Here is a 21,041-nt window from a genome sequence, read left to right on the forward strand (position 1 = left end):
GACCTATTACCTTACAGTATGACTTCAGTAGTTTGGGTAGTTTTTTGGGTAGTTTTGGTAGTTTTCTTCCCACATATGTTACTTTTGGTGTTTTTTCCCATATATGTTACAAAGTTTAACTCCTTTAAAAATTTAATTATACAGTGATGCAAGCACAATATAGAAAATATAAAAGCACAGAGAAAAACAGACAACCATGGGCTTCCCTGGTGGCACAGTGGTTGGGAGTCCGCCTGTCGATGCAGGGGACACGGGTTCGTGCCCCGGTCCGGGAAGATCCCACATGCCACGGAGCGGCTGGGCCCGTGAGCCATGGCCGCTGAGCCTGCGCGTCCGGAGCCTGTGCTCCGCAACGGGAGAGGCCACAACAGTGAGAGGACCGCATACCGCAAAACAAACAAACAAACAAACAAAACAGACAACCATGATCCTTAGCGCCATCTCCCAAAGATAATTCTTAAGCATTGAGTAGTCAACCCAATACCCATCAACCATCAACGCAGGGTCAAGAAGGTATACCAGTGTCTCTGGAACACTCTGTCTTCATCCATTTAGGAAACAGTTCTTAAGAGCCTCTAATATGCCAGCTCTGTGCTAACAGATGGGGATTCAGCAATGAGCAAAGGCAAAGAGCTTACATTCTGGTGGCAGGAGACAGGCTAATAAACAAATCTAGAGCATGTCGTGTGGTGTCAAGCGCTCTGAAGGAGAACAAAGCAGGGAGAACTTACACAGAGTGGAGAGGGCAGGTCCCTGAGCCAGTGACAGAGGAGAGCCACGCGGGGAAGGGAGCTGTGTGCGTGCTGGCTGCCTCTGTGTAGAAGCGCATCTTTGGAGAAACCACCGCAGCCAAGGCTGACGTCACACACAGGCTTGGGGGACATATGGTAAGTCCGATGCCACTATCTAACTTCAGAGCAGTGAGTCTTGAGAGCACAGGCCCTCAAGGAGCAGGGGCATAAATGTCTGCGTGTGTGTGGCCTTCAGAAAGGCCACACACACGCAGACATTTCACACACAATGCTCAGTTTCCCCTTCTGCAAAAAGGGCGTGATACGAGATTCTCTATCTCGTGTGATTGCTGTGAGGAAAAAAATATTAACAGTAACTATTGCTGGACACTGACAATGGTTAGAATCTGTCAAGGAACAGAAAGAAACTGTTCCAATATTAATGTAAGATAACTTTTCAATCAGTGAAATTCTTTTTATTATATATTGCATCATATGCCTGATTTTACTTTCAAGATGCACAGATATTAAATTTATTTCTCAAAGTATAAGAAAAAGTAAGTACTCACCTAAAAAATGTAAAATTGTATTATCTTAATTCAATAGCCAAATTTGGCATAAAACAGTAAAATCCCTACGGTAAGGAACGAAGGATTCTCAGTCACTGTCGTCACAGGTGCCTGAGCACCTGCGTCCTCCCTAGGCTCAGAGCCGCTGTGCCCTGCGCACACCCACAGACTGCATGGGAACGGCGCTCCCTGGAGGGAGAGCTCTGATCTGCTTCACCTGACGGCGGGTGCAGGAAGCCTTCTGAAAGGACCCGTGGTACCAACTCTTAAAGATTTGAAAACCGGTCATTTCTTTTCAAAGAAACCTTTGAAAAAAATGGCAGAGCTGTGAGCCTCAGGAAAAGGCACCTTGCTAAGATGTAAAGTAAAGCTGCACGTCCACATCCTGCGTTTCTACACTGCCATCCACAATTGTCGTGATCCAGGCCTGTGGTACAAGTCCACCGGATGACCACGCCCCGCGAGGTGCTTAGTCATTCAGTGAGGGGAGGGGATGCTGGCACTCTGTGTGCTGTTGATTTCAATAAGCAACGTAAAATAATTAGCTTCACACTAGTCAAAATCAGTGTTGCTTTATGTTTTTTCTTTTTCTTTCTTAAAGTTGATTGGTACTTTGTTTTCCTTACTTCTTCCCTAATTCCCAGGTTTTGATAAAATCACGATGATTATCAGTCTGCTAAGAAAAATTCATGCTTAAACCTTTTAACTTGAAGGCTAAATTTGAGCATCAAAAGAACATGGCATTAACCACCTTCTGCTGTAAAATGATCTACTACAATCTGTTTTTGCTACTGTGGGCAAGATAAAGATTTAGAATTTTTTAACAAAGCTGTATAGAATATGGATTTAATACTTTTGTCTAGCAATGTCCATTGAACCATAAAATAAAGGTAACAGGAAGCAGTGAACATATCAAGTATATTACAAACTGTTTTAAGGAAAAAAAATGAGTGAAACCAAACCAGCCTTTGGAAAAAGCCAAAGAACAAGATCTCCAGTTTGCAGCACTGTCCGGGGAGAAAACATGAATCCACGTGGCAGACACATCTCACTTCTGTAGCAGAGAGGCTGAATCTAGTTTAATTTGAGAGTAAGAGCAGAGACTGAAGTCTTGGGTCATGGTGACACCAAGGTTGCCATGGGGCCTGTAAGGCACTCTCCAAGCAGCCAGTGGGCTGCCAGCTGGTAACATTTATATGTTGCTCCTCTGAACTGGAACAGCTGTAAGACTGTTAATGCACGATTCACCATTTTGGAACTGCATTCATTTCAACTAGGTATCGTCTGAAGTCTGCCTTTGCTGAATCTGTGAGAAACATTTTAATGAATGAAGGAGAAGGAAGAGTTCCGATGGCATCTTATTTATTTTAGAGCAAAACATGTTAAACCCTTCTGAAAAGCCTCTTTGACCAAGTAATTTAGGAATAAAACGTGCTTCAGACTCACCTACTCAGAAGTTCCCTGCTTCCTAAGACACACTATACAAATTAAGGCATAAAACCAAGGCTGAGTCAGTGTACAACGTGTGTGGCTGTAAGGGGTGGCCCAGACACTAACATACAAGGGAGTGATAGGTGGAGGGGAATCTAGGCTCAGAATCCCCGTTAGTTGCCCAAGGTAATACTCCTAATTCCTTGCAAAACTAAGGCTAGACCCTCACTTTTTGCAATTAGTGACAAACATGCCAAAAATACTTGTGGACAGTCTGTGACAGACACTGTTCTAGAGAACACACGAACAAGACAGTGTCTGTCCTTAGGAAATAGAAAGGCTGTGAAGATGAAATTGATTTCCGCTCCCTTTTTCCCATACAAAGGCATTTATTAATAATTAACATGTCAATTACATAATTGCTTTCTATTTATTAGAGCAAGTCTCTATGGCCCTTTCTACTGCAAACTGTTTGTAAGGGTAGTTACTTTACACGTGCCTGCTTGAAGGTAGGAAAGTACTATTTCATCAAGTATACTGCAATTAAACACTTTTACACATTTAGATTGGCTTCATCCCATTAGGGTATTTTGATATTTGCCCGAAACTGACTGGGTGTTTCCTGTTACCGGCGCTCAAGGTCGCCTTTTGTATGGGAGGGGGCATCGCAGCCTCGATGATGGCCTAGCAGCTGTTGGGAGACCGTCGAGGAGCCAACGCACTTCGGGGCGAGGAAAGCCGCCGCTCTTCGGCGCATCCTTTCCGGAGGTGCTTTGGGGCCTCGGGGATTCCGTGGGTGCCGAGAGGGCCGGCCGGGTGGCCGAGTCGCGGGTAGAAAATGCCGGCGGCGGCGCCTTTGTCACCCAGCCCGGCGGAGGAGCTCAAAATAGCAGCGTCGAGAAAACGCGGCGCAGGGAGAAACGCGAGCCGAAGGGGGAAGCCCCGTTAGTACGTTTAATAATTCAGATTTTACAGTATCATATACACTTCTAAAAATTTCTTTTTAATAGTTATGTTTTCCCTTAATCTCTAGTATTTCTGATGTATTTCCACGCCTGCATTCCCCAAATGTTCCTTTGCTCCTTGAAGGCCAGTGGTTTGCCTTTCGCCTCCTTCTCTCTCGGCTCACTGAAGGAGTACATCTCAGGCCTGGGAAGCGATGCACCAGTGGCTCTGTGAGTGGCCTCTGAAGTCTCCCTCCGTGTGAACCCTGGCTCTGCCCTTAATAGCTGTGGGACTGTGCGTAAATTACTTAACCTGCTCCTTTGCAAAATGGGATAACGTCAAGGGCTTCCTGTTAATTAATAAAAATGGGAAAGTATGTCTGAATTTGAATCCTGGCGTCCCACCGTGTGCCCGGGGCAAAGGTGTGTATGTGGTGCACGCCTCAGTCTCTTGCTCTGTCAAGTGGAGTAATAACAGTACCTATAACACAGCATGTTGTGAGGATTAAATGGGTTAATATATGAAAAACACCGAGACCAGGACCCAGTAGCGTTTAATAAACGTCGCTGGTTGTTACTAATACTTTTGAAGAAGCTGCTCCTGACAGCAAAAAGGTTACAGCAAAAAGAGACTGTAAACTATTTTCCCCTGAGATCTCTTAAAAACGAAACCAGCCCAGAAGAAAGCCATCTAGCTAGTACCAGACATAGAAGATGTGGACTGATGACCCTGTGGGTCGCTGCACAAGCCATTCTTTCCAGACATCAAAACGTGTAACGCAAAGATGTAAGCTGAATATTTTACTAATAATTTGAGTAGTTAATTAAGAGAGAGAGAGAAAAAGTACTTCATTCGGGTCTCTGTTTAAAATGATCAACCAAGAGAAATGTAAAGGTAAGAACATTTACTGAACTGAGTGATACAGGTCACAAGCGTAATTTCCTGCCATTCAGTGTTTGCCGAGGAGAGGATAATGCAAGGAGGAACGCAAACAATTCTGATCTGCACACAGAGCACTGGGACACTGACTGGCAGCCCACAGCACTGGGAGCCAGTCGAGGAACCCAGGAGGGGACACGCCTCAAGGTGGAATGTGCTAGAATGTGCTAGAGATGCCTCTCGGAAGGAGAACATTGCCGAGAGCACAGATGTGCAGGCACTTTTTTTCAAAGTTAGAAAGTGCTGTGTATGGAAATTATCGGCCTTATTTTCAATTATCTCTAATGTCAACCTAAACTCAGCATTTACGCCTTAAAAAAAAACCCCAAACAAAAACCTTCTTGTCTACATAACCAAAATGTTACGCAGTGGATCCAGTGGGCCGTGTTAACATAAAAGGCCCTGGAGTTGAAGCAAAATTTAGACTCAGAATATGAGAAGTAGAAGCAACTTCCAAGGTAACACCGTCTAATTTTCCCATTTTCTATAGGAAAAGTAAATCCCAGAGAGTAAGCAACTTTCCAAGGGCACACAAGTTTGGGTGAGAACCCTCACAGGTGCAGTTTTCCTAAATCAAGAATCTTGGGACTTCCCTGGTGGTCCGTCCTCTGGTTAAGAATCCACCTCCCTAAAGCAGGGGCGGTGGGTTCGATCCCTGGTTGGGGAACTAAGATCCCACGTGCCGCGGGGCAACTAAGCCAGCACGCTGCAACTACTGAGCCCGTGCTCTAGAGCCCACACGCCACAACTAGAGAGAAGCCTGTGCGGTGCAACGAAGAGCCCGTGCGCGCCACAACGCAGGTCCTGTGTGCTGCAACTAAGACCCAACGCAGCCAAATAAATTAGAAAAGAAGAATCTTCACATTCAACGATTCCAAAAAACGGAGGTGTTTTTTTTTTTTCAGAAAATAAATCCATTCTATAGAAATTACCTTTTGTGTTATTACCTAACTCCTAAAGCATAAGTGTTTTCACAGCCGTTCACAAAAGACTCATCAGATAGTCCAAGGCTCCACTTTCCCCTTATTTGAGAGCAGCAGAGGACGAGACTTCAAGAGTGAATTATTTAAGAGTAGAGAAACCAGTTTTGAAGATTACAGGAAGCCCTAGTGAGTGGTAGTGGTTAAATCCCAGGCCTCCAGCCACCCCTAATTCTGAGGATAAGGTCCTGACCTCCAGGATTCTCCAGTTACATTCTGAACAAAAGTCCATATTTTCTGTGCGTATCACAACTTATCAACTGCCTTTCCAACCTTCACTGAAGTTTTCTTCCTTTCCTGATAGCCGAAGGCCCCCCAGTTTTGAAGGTGCAGCGGGCAAGTAGGCGCTTTCACAGCTGAGTGACACGTCCTGCCTTAGCTCCGCAACAAACTACCACATGTCACAACTACCCATGGCTGATGAGGAACCGGGAAGACACTGTCAACTGGGACCTTAAATTCCTAGAGCTTACTGGAATTCACAACACGGAACTCCATTTATGACACGGTGTGAAGGGAATCAAGCAAAACCCACGTCTGTATCCACTCCGACTACGTGCACATGGACAGAGGCAGGAAGGGGCCATGGAAAAATTTTGTTTTGGGTGTTTTAATATCACTTTCCCGACAACAGAAATAGCTGGAATGTAAAATGACAGAGCAGCATAGGGCAAGGCGATGGTGCTGCACTGATAGTATTGAAGGTGTTTAAAATCCTCCCGAAAGAGATCTTCAGAAAACAGGACTTTTCAAACCGTGAAGCAAGGAACGCTTTTCTGAGAAACACCTGGTAAGAAGCCGAGAAGGTGCCTGGCCTCCTCAAAGAATCGTCCGGCCTGCCAGGCACTTATTTGATGGCCGGAGAAGCTCAAAGGTCCTCAACGCAGCACGTTTTCCAGACGGACAGAAAAGCTCTCAGAAATATTAAGGCTTTATTAAGTCAGGGGATCCGACTTCGTTGTGGAGGTAGCGAACATTTTACTACAGTTTCCTACCGGGCATTGTCTTCACTCAGAATATTCCGGTATTTTCAGAAAGGAGGAAGCTCTGGGAATTGTGCCAGGTTAGCTCATTCTCTCTAAATTATCCATTAATGTCTAATTTAAAGAAACAAAATATAAAGAAGGTGCTAATTTCAAATGCCTTACTGCCAAAAGTGACTTAGGAAAAAAATATATATATATATCAGGTTAAAAACCCTGATAAAAGGATTCTGCATGTGTAAGACAAAACAGACGCCAATGTCCAGGAAGGCAGAATGAAAATGGTGTATTTGGGGCAAGTTCCACTTATTTTTCTACTCTTTCCTTTTTGAAAGACATGTCCGTTTCAGGCTTTGTCCTGCCTTCTAAGAGTAAAACTGGTAATGACTGTGAAAATCAGAACCATTATTTACCTGATAGAGCACTTTGGAGACAGATTAGATGAAGAGAGATGAGAGATTTCATCTGGAGACACATGAAATCCTTCTGAGTAGTGAGAATATTGTTACAAACATAATTACAGAGAGGGAGGGGACAAAGTTAGAATACAACATGATGAAACCTAGGTTTTAAATCAGCAACTTTTTGAGGACAAGCATTTAGAGCTACGCTGCAGAAACAGGCTTTACTCCTTCATTATTAACAGCACACGTATGAAGGGCACTTACCGCAGTGTCTGATGCATGAATGCTTAATGAATAGTTGCTATAATTATTCTTCCCATCACTACGGGCAACTGAAGGACTGTGGGTTTGCATTAACCTCACAAATCTGTCAGGTAACAAATAACTGGATCTTAAGAGATGTTTATAATGTTAAGGTCTTGAAGGACTAACATATTAACAAAATTTCTACAACCTACTGCAGTGCATTTTGGAGAAACTTTTTTACCTTGTGGTCCATACTGGCTCATCTGTGGACCGTAAGTCCCACTTGAGTTACTCTGCTGAAAGCTACTGATTCCAGGATGCATCTGGCCTCCAGGAGAAGGATGAGGCGACATGGATGGTCCTGTCTGTTGAGGTCCATATTGAGACATCTGAGGGTTTCTTTGTGTGCCTGCCATAAAACCTAAGTGAGAAATAAATGGAAATATATAAATGCAGGTGACAAAAGTGAACATGGAATTGTGTCAAAGGTAGATGGGAGAAGACTGGTGCTGTGGGATTCCCCTAAAGAACACCTAAAGGCATCTCAAACCCAGTGTGGAGGACGTGAGAGGGCCCAGGGGGCTTACCCTAGTCCTCACTCTGAGCTCTCACTAGAGTTCCTGGGAACCCAATGGACTGTGGACATGAACTAGGGAAGAGGAGAAGAGGGTGAACAGGCCAATAACCTTGACCTCTCCCAACCTCCATTCTTGCCTGGCGGGACATGCGCACGCCCCTCAGAGCCTCGGCTCACTCCCCGATCTCTGGGCCACGTGTCCCCGCTCACTCAAACATCCCACCCCTCTCTCAAGCCCAGGCCAGCACCCAGCTCTCCCCTGCGCATAACCGTTTTTCTTCCCTCTGATCTCCTGGGGCCACAATTGTTCACCGTGACTCCTATAGTCCTGCCGACTTACCACCTGATTCATACTACCCCCCTCAGGGGGAACTGCACACAAGTGGAGGGTCTGAAGTGTCCTCTGCTTTCCAAACAGACCCTGACTTCCTTCCAGTGTGCCACCCACGATTCCTTCCTCCCGCCCTGATGTCCTACGGTGTGATGGATGCATTGGCACGTCTGTTGCCTCTACTTCCGAAATGTATCTTGGGTCACTCCTCTTCTCCATTTCCTCATCTACAAAAGCCAAGCCGCCCAGCTACCATCTTCTCTCCCACAACCAGACATGGTCATGGTCTGGCTCACCCCTCTCAGCCCTGCCCCGTTTTTGTGCCTTTTGGTTCACTTTCACAAAGCCGCCAGAATGACTTTTCAGGAATAAAAAAGGAAATCAGAGAGCGTATCTTCTCTGTATAACCATCCTGCCACCAGGCTTCTCATTAGACCTGGAACAAAATGCCCCCATCTGACTACGGTCTGTGGGCTCCTTTGTGGTCTGGGGTTGCCTTTCTCACTTTAACCCCACTTCCTACAGTTTTCTCTCCACCTCAGTACCCTGAAGTCCACTAACCTTCTCATGCTTCAGATAACATCAAGCTCTTTCCCTTGATAGAGCCTACTCTCTCCCGTTGCCTCTTCCGAGAGCGTCCTACTGCCGGCTCCTTCCTGTCCTCCAGGTCCACCTTCCCTGACTGCCCTGGCGGCGCCACCCTTTCTCCTCACGTGCTTTTCATAACATGTGATCATCTTACTTTATTTCTGACTCACTTAAACTCTCTCCTCCCCACTAAAACATAAGCCCCATGAAGGCAAGGATCACGTATGTGCTCTCTGCTGCATTCTCAGTGCCCAGCAGGGCGTCTGGCACGTAGTAGGTATCAAAAACTATGTGCTGAAAGAATGAGTATTAAACTCCTCCCGTACTCAGAGTGCTGAGCACAGCACAGTAGGTGCTTAGCAGGTAGCTGGACAAATGGATAAAGAAAATACCCCTCTCAGTTGTGCAGGACTTTTTATAAAGTCAAGGTACATCGCCATCATCAGTAGTTCAGCCAAACATAAGCAAGTACATAGAATGAACTGTGAATACGCATTTAGACAAAGAATACCCCAAATCAAGACAGATATCTAAGAAAAAGATAAATCATCAAACCAGAAGACTAACAAAGGGCAGTTTGAAAAAAAACCTCCCAGAACCCAGGAGTTCGAGTTGCTGAGAGTTCACGGGTGTCAGCTGAAGGCTTTAGTACAGGGTGAGTGCAGAGAGGGGGCAGGTTTCCACCTACTCCAGAGGAGAACTGAGAACCGTGGCTTGAGAAAGTCTCCTGAGGCAGCCGGAGGGGAAGATGATGCCCGCCTCCAAGGTCAGCTTAAACTTAGGGGGTTAAACAGAGTAGGGCATTTACAAAGGCCATGGTTTACATTTCAGTAAGAAAAAGAAGAGATCTTCTAACACTGCTTCTGTCTAAAGAGATAGACATAAAATACAAGTAAGTAGAGCTCTTCCTTATTATCCTATTTCATTTATTTATAAAGATAAAGTCATGTGAAATTGGGCTCAATTGGCGGCTCCCAGATATAAATCATCATAGAAAATGTTTGCTTTTTCAAATCTGAAAACAAACAGAAATCAGAGTGCTAAAATTACTATAAATGATTGCATCTTAAGATGTAACATGAAATATTTATCTAAGCCTGACTATAAAATTCTCAAGAGTTTCATATAGAGTCCTGTTTAATAAAAAAAAGTGTTTAAATTCCATACAGATTGTATACGTTTTTCTTCCTTTCTTTCTTTCGGGAATGGCTGCTTTCTTCTTCATTAGTTAAGGAAAATAATACATGTCCGTTTTTTAGCATTAAATTTCACTTCAACCGAGAAAGTGTCCACGCTGAAGGATTTAGAACTGCTGGTAACACAGCACATCCTTAAGTTACTGCTGCCTCTTGAACACTTACTATTAACTTAAGGTTTGTTCAAATGACTTCTAAGAAGAATTCTTATCTGGGCAAGTTATTTATTTCTGACTCTTTATTCAATCCTTAAAAATATGTATATATATGCCACGATCCACTTGAACTGTCTCACCCATCACTGGAATTTTGCAGAAAATCAAGTTTGTCAAAAGGCTCATAAAGAGGTAGAATGTTAAAGCTAACCCAAATGGAATGCGTAGCAACATCAAATTCCAACAACAAGGTTCTGTGGAGTATGGAATCCACCTCCTTCCACAGAAATTAAAATTGGAAAGCCACTTTTTTCTCTGTATGCTTTTGCAATGGCACCACTTACAAGAGGTTTCTGAAACCTTGTTTTATATTTTTGGTGAGACTCATCCCTTCCATGTATTCCCCAAGACAATGAAAGGAGGTGACATAATTTCACTGACTCTTTTCTGAACTACAAGCATCGAAAGGCAGTCAACTGGGAACAGAAGGCCTACATTATAGCTTTGTTTGTGTCGCTAGCTCAGAATCCGGTAGAGTAGACAGAGAGGTAAATAAATATACTGTAGTGTGTGAACTGATCAAAACTAGCTCTGTGACCTTAGGTGAATCATAATTTATCTGAGGCTCAGTTTCCTCACCTTCAAATGCAGGTGAGGTTGCTGCAAGAACAACTGAGACCGCACACGAAGATGTTCTATAATCTGAAATGTATACACAAAAGGAAGACAGTATGGTGATAACTTTCTGGTTTATAAACTGCCACGAGTATCTTTTAACTCCTGAATACCCCACGTATTCAGGTGTAGTTTCCAACTAGCAACGAACAAGCTGGTTTTTATTTCTACATTTGTTTTTTTATTTAAATATGTGGGATCCACAGTACTCCAGTACTTGTGTAACTGTCTACAAATTCCAAAAGCTTAAAAAAAATATACCCCATCTCCTACCACTGAGTTCCCCTGGTCAAAGACAAATGGTTTTTTAATGTAACCTTTCAGGGATATTTTATAATTGGATTGTGTTAGATTGTGTATTCCTTTTATCATGAGTAAGGCTGAACATTTTGTTTTACAGCAGTTTTGACTCCTTTTCTACAACTATTTATATCATTTGCCCATTTTTCTGTTGGCCCCTCTACGTCTTGACTAGGGGAGCATTTCATCTTGCAGATTCAGCTGTTATTACCAAACAGCTGTACAGTTCACCAAAACTCTTGCACCTGCAATCCTATGAAAATCTGGTCCTTCAGTGTGATTAACACTGGCAAAGGCCATACACAGTCTTAGCAGGAAAGCCATATGATCTGACTTGCATTCTCAAAAGCTAATTCTGCCATAATATGCAGCAAGAAGAAAGGACTGAAGGAGAGTAAGGCTAAAAGTTAGGAGACCAGTTAGGAGGTAGGTAAAGTGATACATAATATATAATCACAATGAAATGCCAGCAATAATCCTACTAAAAAGGCTTCCGTTATGGATATAACCATATTTTTAAGAGGTTATTGAATATCATCATCGTCTAAACAAACTAATGAAAAATTAGAAGACAGAAGTTAATGAAAAAAGAAGTATTTCTACTTTTCATCCTAAAGATAGAGACCTACATGTGCGTTCTTTGTTTCTCATCTATATAATAGGGACAACTGTATCTACCTCATAGGGTTGCTGCGGGGATTAAATGAGATGATACACGTAAAAAAATTTATAGTAGTGCCCGGCACACAGTGAACTTTCACTAATCACTAGCTATTACTATCATTATGTATTCAAAAAAGGAAAGCAAGAGAGGCAGCATGCTGTGACAGCAAGGGAACTGACTAGGATGTCAGTCGTGGGTCTTCCACATTTGCCGTGCAGAATGCAGCAATTAACCTAGCCTCTTGGCCCTCAGTTTCCTCGCCTGTTAAATGGTGAGAGGGAAGACATACGATATTTGTAGCGGCACTTCTATCTCTAGTTCTCTATGATTCTGGCTTAAACTTTTTTTGTGTGAAAAATCTAATTCAGGTCTAAAATTTGCATGTATATTTATTTGTGGGATATTCTTCATTTTGTTTTATTTTAACCTTAATTTTGAATGAAATAAACGCTAAACTGTTTCCAAATATCAAGGTTCAAACAATAATTTTCTATTTATGGTGACATATTTGATTGTATTTTGCTTCCTTCAGAAAGTTATTATAAAATGGCAGCTTGTAACACCGTTTATGAACAGAAAAACTGACAGCTGAGAGAATGAAGCTGTTTTTTTCTTTTTCTTAAAGTTGTGAAATTTTTCTAGTTATAAACCATCTGAGTTTAGAAAACCTAACTATCTAGTAAGGAAAATTTAGGAAGTATAAAGTGAATTTCCCATATATTATAAAAGTATGTTGAATTTCTAGATGTATTATGGAGTTATATGCCCTAGGTAAATAATCTAACATGGAAAATTCAAACTTTGGAAAAAAGTACTAATTTAGATAATTCTTATTTACATTATATAAAAGAACTTACTGAAAAAAAATCTTAGAAACGATATGAAAATGATTTGTACACTCCATCCATAAAATAAATACATAGAAGGCTTATATAAATGGATTTACTATTTTTGAGTCCTTCATTACATGTGTATGCAATCACGAACACTTGTACAACCAAACTCCAGATGAAGAGGCGCAAGCTCTATTCTGAGAGAGAAGGTAATGTAGTAATAGGACACACACACACACACACACACACACACACACACACACACGCACACACCATCTGTTTGAAATCACATGTGGGTTAGAGGCTGCCTCCACCATCCACTGTGTGGACTCACGGGTTCTCTTGTATGAAACAGTGAATGCACTTCCTGTCCTGGCTTCCAAGATCATTCTGAGAGTCAAATAAGAAAAATGTATGTGACTGTGCTTTTCTAAACTGAAAAACACCATGAAAATGCTATACAAAGGCATTACTATTGCCTTTTTAGTGATGCTACAAGCTCTTCATTCACTGTGTGAGTTCTGATCTAAGCTATCATACTGGTAACTCAATCCACAATAATGATACACAAATCTATCAGCATGCCCTAATTTTACTCTGGCATTCATGGAGCTGTGGTAAGAATAAGAGAGCATTAAAAAAAAAAAAGTAAAAGATATGATCCTTGTCCTTGAAGAATTACCATTTAGTTGAGTAGAAAATAAAACCTGGGGACTTCCCTGGTAGTCCAGTGGTTAAGACTTCGCCTTCTAATGCAAGGGGTGCAGGTTCGATCCCTGGTTGAGAAGCTAAGATCCCACATGCCTCGTGGCCAAAAAACCAAAATATAAAACAGAAGCAATATTGTAACAAATTCAATAAAGACTTAAAAAAATGGTCCACATCAAAAAACAAAAATCTTAAAAAAAAAAAAAAAGAGAAAGAAAGAAAAGAAAACCTATCAACAGGGAAAAACGATAAACTAAAGTCACAGAGCAACCGAACGAGATTCCAGGCAGCATCCTCGGTGCTGAGGATGTAAACCATGAGCAAAACAGTGTCTGCCCTCGTGGACCTCACATCCTAGTGGCAGAGACGGCCATCTAATAAACAACTAAAAGTTAAGTATGAGTATAAAAAAACAGAAGTACAGGAACTCTGAGGGTATAAGAGGAGGACCCAACTTAGACTAGGGACAGTGAAGTTTCCCCAAAGAAGTCCTATTTAAGCCGAGACCTTAGCTGAAGTTAGGATGCAGGTAAATCAAACTAGATCCGAATAAGACTAAGACTATGTCTGACTGGTGAAGTGGATGCCACAACGTGTATTCTTGGAAGCCAAAGTTCCTGCCTTCAGCTGAATCCTAGTGGTCACTGGGCAGGCACCCTTTTGTTTGGTCAGGTCTTGTGAATGTTTAGTTTAGCATTTACAATCCCTTTCTTGAAGGCTTCCCCTAATTCTGCTGCTAAATGTAAAGAAACCACAGGAAAAGGCAGCATCACCCCTCTACAACGGCCTGCCCTCTCACCTACGGACACTGACATCCATGTCCCGTCTTTATGGACTTTCCTACTTTCAGAAGGAAATCTCTTCCTTGCACCCAAGGCAGGGCCTCCGCTTTATGCTCTGAATTCCGACCTTTCTCATCTCTCCAGGGATGTTCAACAGTGTCTGTTCAAAAAAACTAGTCAATGACTCTTGATTGTTTAACAGAATGAAGCCAAACTTATCAGCCCAGCAATCAAGTCTCTTCAAAACGTGACCTGACCTATTTCCCAATCATGGCTACACGGTCATCATGGCGACCCCACTCTGATTCGATCACTCCCACTTTTACCTCCCTGCAGGCACCAGGTTGCTTTCGACCTGTAAATATTCACACATTCACTCACTTAACAATTATTTATTGACTATCTCTCATGTTCCTGGTAATGGGCTATTCACTGATCTAAGAACAATAGTTGACATTTAATGAGCAGATATTATGTGCTAATGGCTTTGTTCATTAATTACTTGTCCTTTTTTTTTTTTTTTTTTTTTTTTTTTTGCGGTACGCGGGCCTCTCACTGTTGTGGCCTCTCCCGTTGCGGAGCACAGGCTCTGGACGCACAGGCTCAGCGGCCATGGCTCACGGGCCCAGCCGCTCCGTGGCATGTGGGATCTTCCCAGACCGGGGCACGAACCCGTGTCCCCTGCATCGGCAGGCGGACTCCCAACCACTGCGCCACCAGGGAAGCCCTACTTGTCCTTTTAAACTTCAAAACAACTATGAAGACACTGAGGCTCACAGAGGTTAATTCGCTGAAACCACTTTCAAACTTTTTTTTTTTAACCACAATCCATAGTAAAGAAATATATCGTATACCATGATTCAATGTGTGTATGCGAGCATGCACGTGTTTATATATTCACATTCAGTATTCACACACACACTGTACTCGTCACGAAACAATTTCTACCCCGATTATGTGCAATGTTCTCTGATATTCTATGTATTTTCTTCACTGAAAAAACGCACGACTGAGCGGCGCAGTTTGGGAACAGAATGCTAGATTGTGTCCTCTACCGAACACTGGTTCACAGTGTGCCCAGAGGGCCGTCTGCCTCCACGACACTGACGTGCTCCTATCCTTCCTGGCTCTGTCTCCTGCTGCTTCCATGGCATTTCCTGGCCTTCCAGAAAAGCAGACACTTTCATATGCTGTACGTTAGCTGAGACAGAGAAGTTGTCACACTGCCATCATTTGCTGGGGTGACTATCTCCCCCCAGATTGTGAGCACTGAGGCTTTAAACAACACACTCTCTTCGTATCTGACTCCTCAGGACCATGCAAAGTGACTGGCAGAGAACTGGAACCAAATAGTACAGGTTTTTAATGAATAAGAAAACATCTTCATTCAGAACCCATTTACTGTTACTTTGGGAAAACAGCTTAATAACTGTGATGGTCTGGCTCCTTGTTTCAGAGTGAGTATATTCAAGTAATCATTTCTGGGGAAAGGAGGACAGCTATTCAAAAAAAGAACAACTGAGGGCTTCCCTGGTGGCACAGTGGTTAAGAATCCGCCTGTCAATGCCGGGGACACGGATTCGAGCCCTGGTTCGGGAAGATCCCACATGCCGCGGAGCAACTAAGCCTGTGAGCCAAAACTGCTGAGCCCGCGTGCCTAGAGCCCGTGCTCCACAAGAGAAGCCACCGCAATGAGAAGCCCGCGCACCACAACGAACAGTAGCCCCCGCTCGCCGCAACTAGACAAAGCCTGCGGGCAGCAATGAAGACCCAATGCAGCCAAAAGTAAATAAATAAAATAAATAAATTAAAAAAATAAAAAGAAAATAAGGGGAGAGATCCCCCTTCCCTCAAAAAAAGAACCACTGACAGCTAATGGCCCAGAAGCACCGTTATTTCTATCACCTAAATATCTGCCATGTGCATTCGCTCTGTCCGTCTCCACGGTCACTGCAAATTCAAATTTTAGCTTCACCACTTATGGTTAGGTGACTTCAGGCAAGTTAGTTAACAGCGAAGCCTCAGTTTCCTTCTCTGAGAAAGGTGGATGACAACGGAGCCCACCTCGTAAGAGTAAATGAGAAAACGTTATGGAAAGCGTACAGCTCAGTGCCTGCACACAGAGCAGAGGCTCAATAAGTGACAGGTATTATTATTCATATTATTTTTAATACAATCCACCATTTATTTCCCAGCTGAATGACTCCAAGTTTTCAAACTAGCCTCCCTTGCCAGGCTCCCCTTCAAACCATTCACTGCGGCTAAGTCAGGAAGTGCCGCACATCCCTGGACCGTGCTGAATTCACCGAGTGATAAATGCCACACCCTGTGGCCTCCTGGCAAATGGCTTGGTGCCTTTCCCCAGGTAGCACACAGCTCTGTGTCACTGTGCTGGCCTGCCAGCTCTGCACCTCCTCCACCAGTGCCAGTTACAGCTGATGGGTAGCGTTCCCCACTCAGCGGACTATCCAGAAACCAGCGTCCTTTCCCTGACAGCTAGTTCCAGAAATAACTGGCTGCCCGTGTTACTCGGCTCAGAGGACTGAAGCTTGTCAGTTTCAGGCCACTTAACCAACAACTCTAGTACTGCTTAGCTCTGAGCGGTGTAAGACTCAGTGTACATCCTTCCCAGTCCTGCAGAGTCCCTGGAGTTTGCCTATTAAGAGAGGGAGAGTGGGACTGGGGAGCAGAAGGAGCAGGGAGAAGGAAGAGAAGAAAGGTAGACAGATACACAGAAATAGATACGAGTCCTATCAAGTGCCTGAATAGACTCGATATAAAGAGCAAGGATCTTGATTTCTGTTTGTTGCTGGATCACGAGCACGTATGATAATCACTAGTTTGATAAACATTTATGCAAGGATGAACCAATCCATTAGGGTTTTTTGTGGCGTTTGAAGGGAGACCAGAGTCTGAAATAAGACTTTTCTCTTTCTGGTTATAAAGGAAAACCCCCGAGACCTCGCCCAAGCATCAGGGCGTACTGCTCTTCTGCTGGGGGCTTGTCAAGGAGCTCTGGAGCTCATGTGAGACAGGCCCCATCTTGGCCAGGCTCGTTTCCACCACCTAGTAAGAGATTTACAACTTGTCCTAAAGTTTATTGCAAAGGCACATGGGTTCACTTAGATATTTAATTACAACTTGATAATTTTTTTTTTAACTTTCTGGCTATGCCACACAGCATGTGGGATCCTAGTTCCCTGACCAGGGATCAAACCCGCGCTCCCTACACTGGAAGCACGGAGTCTTAACCACTGGACCACCAGCGAAGTCCCCACGGTTTGATAATTTTCTGAATGCCATTTTCCATGTATCCAATAGCTGAAGGCAGGACCTCATCTGGAGTTATTCAGTCTGCAGGTTGAGAATGGTTTTCATTAGGGTCATTCCCCTACGAATATTTATATTATTAATCAATGGAAAATTCCTAGACAAACAATCTATTCTAAAGATTGCATGGCAGTGTAAGTCATGTTAAGTCTAGGGAAAATGCTACTTCAATCTTTATACAGAGGCCAGTATTAAAGACTAATTAAGCCAAAGATGCTCTTCTTTTTCTTAATGTGTTTTTAAGGAAACACATTGCTATTTTGAAATCTTAGAAAACTGGCCTAACAGAGAACTGGCATTTCTAAAATGTCTATCTATGTTATTATCAGATAAGTGAGTTTTCAAGACCTTTTAAATATTTTCTTCAACACCATACTATTTGTGGTTTATTAAGTGGGTATTTTTCCACTTAATATTTTTAAAAATGCTATATGATTCTCTTATTTGAAAAAAAGAAAATTCTTAGAGAAAAGAAAAACCCACTGTGACTATCTAAACCTTAGCAGATCAAAAAGATTTTTTCAAGCAACTGATTTATGTAGTCCTTATAAACAAATCACATTTTCCATATAAGGGATGAAATGAATACAGAATGCTTTTACGCAGTATGGATGAAGAAAAACTCTTCACTGGAGAGACAGAGATACAGCTTATCTTTAGAAGTACTTTAAAAATTCTCAAAAATAGAATGAAATTATACGCAGGCCTTAAGGCCTATCTGGAGGAGATGCTACATAGAAAAATACAGAGGAAAGCTCCATGAATCCAAATAAGCAATGACAGGTTATCACAACTCCACAAGAGTCACTGATGGGTTAAAGGACCATCCAATGAAAATGCATCCCTAAGTTGAAGGCTGTTACCAAACTGATTTAGAAAGAAAGTCAAATAAATAATGGAGCAAACACAGGGAATTTCAGAAAATTAAACTGGAAGGCATTTTAACAGGGACCTGAGCCTCCAGCTGTATATCCTTTCCCTCTTGGTGCAAGACAACAAACTCTGCAACGTAATCACTGGAGACCTTAAATCCTGTTAGAAAAAGCAACGTTAGGCACAAGGCCCAAATCATGGTTCATGCCACCCATGGAAGAGAGCACAGCACAGGAAGAGCCAGAGTGCTCAGGCTACTGCAAGAGAGCAATCAGGCGCAGTACCAACTACACGCAAATGTGATTCCTTCGTCAGAGGTGCCTCTTCGGCTGGCAGAGCTCCAGCGCCGTCAGGACATCCACAAAACACCCAGGGTTCCATAAGCCACCAAAAAGCCAGGCGCGTTTTTCCTTTGGCACGTGGACAATTTATTGTCATGTTGGCATCTGTTAAAAATTCACAGAATAACTGCCTTGTTTCTTCAAGGCAGTTCAATAAAAGATGTTTCTCCACATGTGTGAAATAATGGTCACACACTGTACCACCTTAGCAGGGAGCCTCCGACTATAAACACAGAGTGATTTCTCATCACAAATAGGTGTCAGATTCCCATTTGGAGAGAAAAATAGATTTTAAAGAATATTCTTGTTACATTTTAATATCTTCGGTGTTTATTTGCCTGCCTGCTTCTCCTCACAACATGAACTGCTCTGAGGAAGACAGAAACTAACGACCCATTCAAGGCTGTAACCCGGGCCCCCCAGTGTTCTCCCAGCTGTGCTCTCAGGTTAACTGGCAGAATCGCTCCCTCTTCCTTCCCTGCCACTACAGCGCCCTATATTCGGAGGCACAGACGACAGCATCTAAGTTCTCCCCATCCACGCCCACAAAGCCCTCTCGGCTACTGACATCATCCATCATCAGGAAAATGAGAGTCAGGGGAGGGATCAGACTAATTACCCAGATGGTAGATGGGGGCAAAATACCCGGCCTTCCCTCGTACAATTCTTTGGAGTTTTAGCTGCAAAAGTCCGCTTCAGTGCTGAGGGCAAAGCGAACTGTGTGTGTCACTATGTGCTGGAAGAAGCAAAGAAACCACCTTTTAAGGCTTTCAACCCAGGTCTCACCTGAGTATCTGTGCCTGATGCTAAGGCTTATTATCAATATTTGCACAGTGCTTTGCAATACATAACTTTTGGATACGAGGTTGCATTTGATCCATACAACATATCCACGGGATGCTCTGATCCCCATTTTACAAATGAGGAAGCAGAGATTTAATTAACCGTCCAAGGTCACAAAACCAGTTAGTGGTAAGTCTGCACCTAAACGCAAATTTTTTGGTTCCAAACTGCCTAAAGATTAAGATGAGGAAAAGAATGTACTGTAAGAGGCACTGGAGCTCTGACACTGAACAAGGCCACATGGTCCTCACAGAGCTCTCGCTGGGAGAGAACTCCACTGGTAACCCCAGCAAGGGGTCCTGAGTACCGCCTGCCTGGGTGGGACGGTGCCCGGCCTGTGGGGCAGGCCTTTGTTCTTTGTTCTCTCAGTAAACGCGGACTGGACTCAGGGACCTAACAGGTGCCAGGCTGTTCGGAGGACATGAAGGGTGAGTAAAGATGGGCAAGGGATGGGGTGGGGTGGGGGTTGAGGAGTGGGTGGGTGGCAAAAGGGTCGGAGAGGAGCTTACGTGAAGATCCCAGAAGGGACTCAGTGTAGCCGGAGACTGTGAGGCAGTGGTGTGATGGGAGTGAGACCAGAAGGGGAGGCTGAAAGGGATGAGAAGGGGCCTAGTAACCAAGTGCATCAGTAAAGCCTTTCTCCGAAGGCAACGGCAAGCTCTTCAAGGCTTTTATGAAGGGAATGACATGATCTCACCAGTCTTCTGGAAAGATCATTCTGGACGCAGCATGGAAGTGGAATGGACGGGAGCAAAGCTGAGACAGGAAGAGTGGTTGGGAGGTGCTGATGATGCCCCGGTGGCCTGGGCAGGGGTCGTGACAGTGAAAGCCAAGAAAGGGGGACCTGTGAGAAACCACCCAGGGGTGGGGGTCGCAGAATGGGATGACTAGTGTAGGGCAGATGGGAGAGGAAAAGACATCAAGGATGCCTTCTAGCTTTCCAGCTTGAGAAACGAGGCAGAGAGCAGTGTTTCACTGAGGTCACAGACCCAAAAAGCACAGGAGAAAACATGTTCTTAGAAATAAGTGCACGCAATACACAGTACTGAATTTACCTAAGATCCAGATGTTCTCAAATACTTTCACTGAAGAATAATGAGCCAATTACAAATGAGTGTTAACTATTAAAAGCAAGCTTTAACTGGCAATTAAAAAAAATTACTGCACATACAAAAGTAACAAAACTTTGCTTCTTTTAAAATATTCTAAAATTGAGACGGATGATTCTTCAATGAATATAAATCGACTTTTATTGTACGTGATACTTGTTTTCCGAGCTCTTTGGTGAACAGATCTCTGGATAGTAGACTTAATAGGAATTCAACACTAACCCTAATACAATTCCTAGACTGTTATTCCCTTCATTACTGACTAGTTCGGCTTGGTCCACAATCCAGCCCAGAGGTAGAGTTCTGGGGCTGAAGAAATTAGAAACAGCTATGTAGATATTCTCTCTTGTATAGTACCTCCCATTTGAGTTTATTTTCATCTGTCACTGATTATAAAAAAGGATCCTCAATTAAGAGCAGAGGCTAAATTAATTGCATCTGGGGGTGGGGGCAGACTATCATTAATGCCTTAACACGTTGATCTACTGTGTTTACTCGACAATGCTTG

The 21,041-nt window shown here is 43.3% G+C and overlaps 1 protein-coding gene across 4 annotated transcripts in view; it reads right to left on the reverse strand.

The window, feature by feature from the left end:
- ARID1B (AT-rich interaction domain 1B) overlaps nt 1-21,041 on the reverse strand; it is a 416,165-nt gene that overhangs the window by 66,012 nt on the left and 329,112 nt on the right. For all 4 annotated transcript variants that reach the window (XM_032650747.1, XM_032650746.1, XM_032650749.1 and 1 more), the window contains exon 7: nt 7,470-7,649. In XM_032650747.1, the coding sequence (XP_032506638.1) occupies nt 7,470-7,649 (180 nt within the window). The remainder of the gene's footprint in view (nt 1-7,469; nt 7,650-21,041) is intronic.

This window comes from Phocoena sinus, chromosome 12 (genome assembly GCF_008692025.1).
Source record: "Phocoena sinus isolate mPhoSin1 chromosome 12, mPhoSin1.pri, whole genome shotgun sequence".
Lineage (NCBI taxonomy): Eukaryota > Metazoa > Chordata > Mammalia > Artiodactyla > Phocoenidae > Phocoena > Phocoena sinus.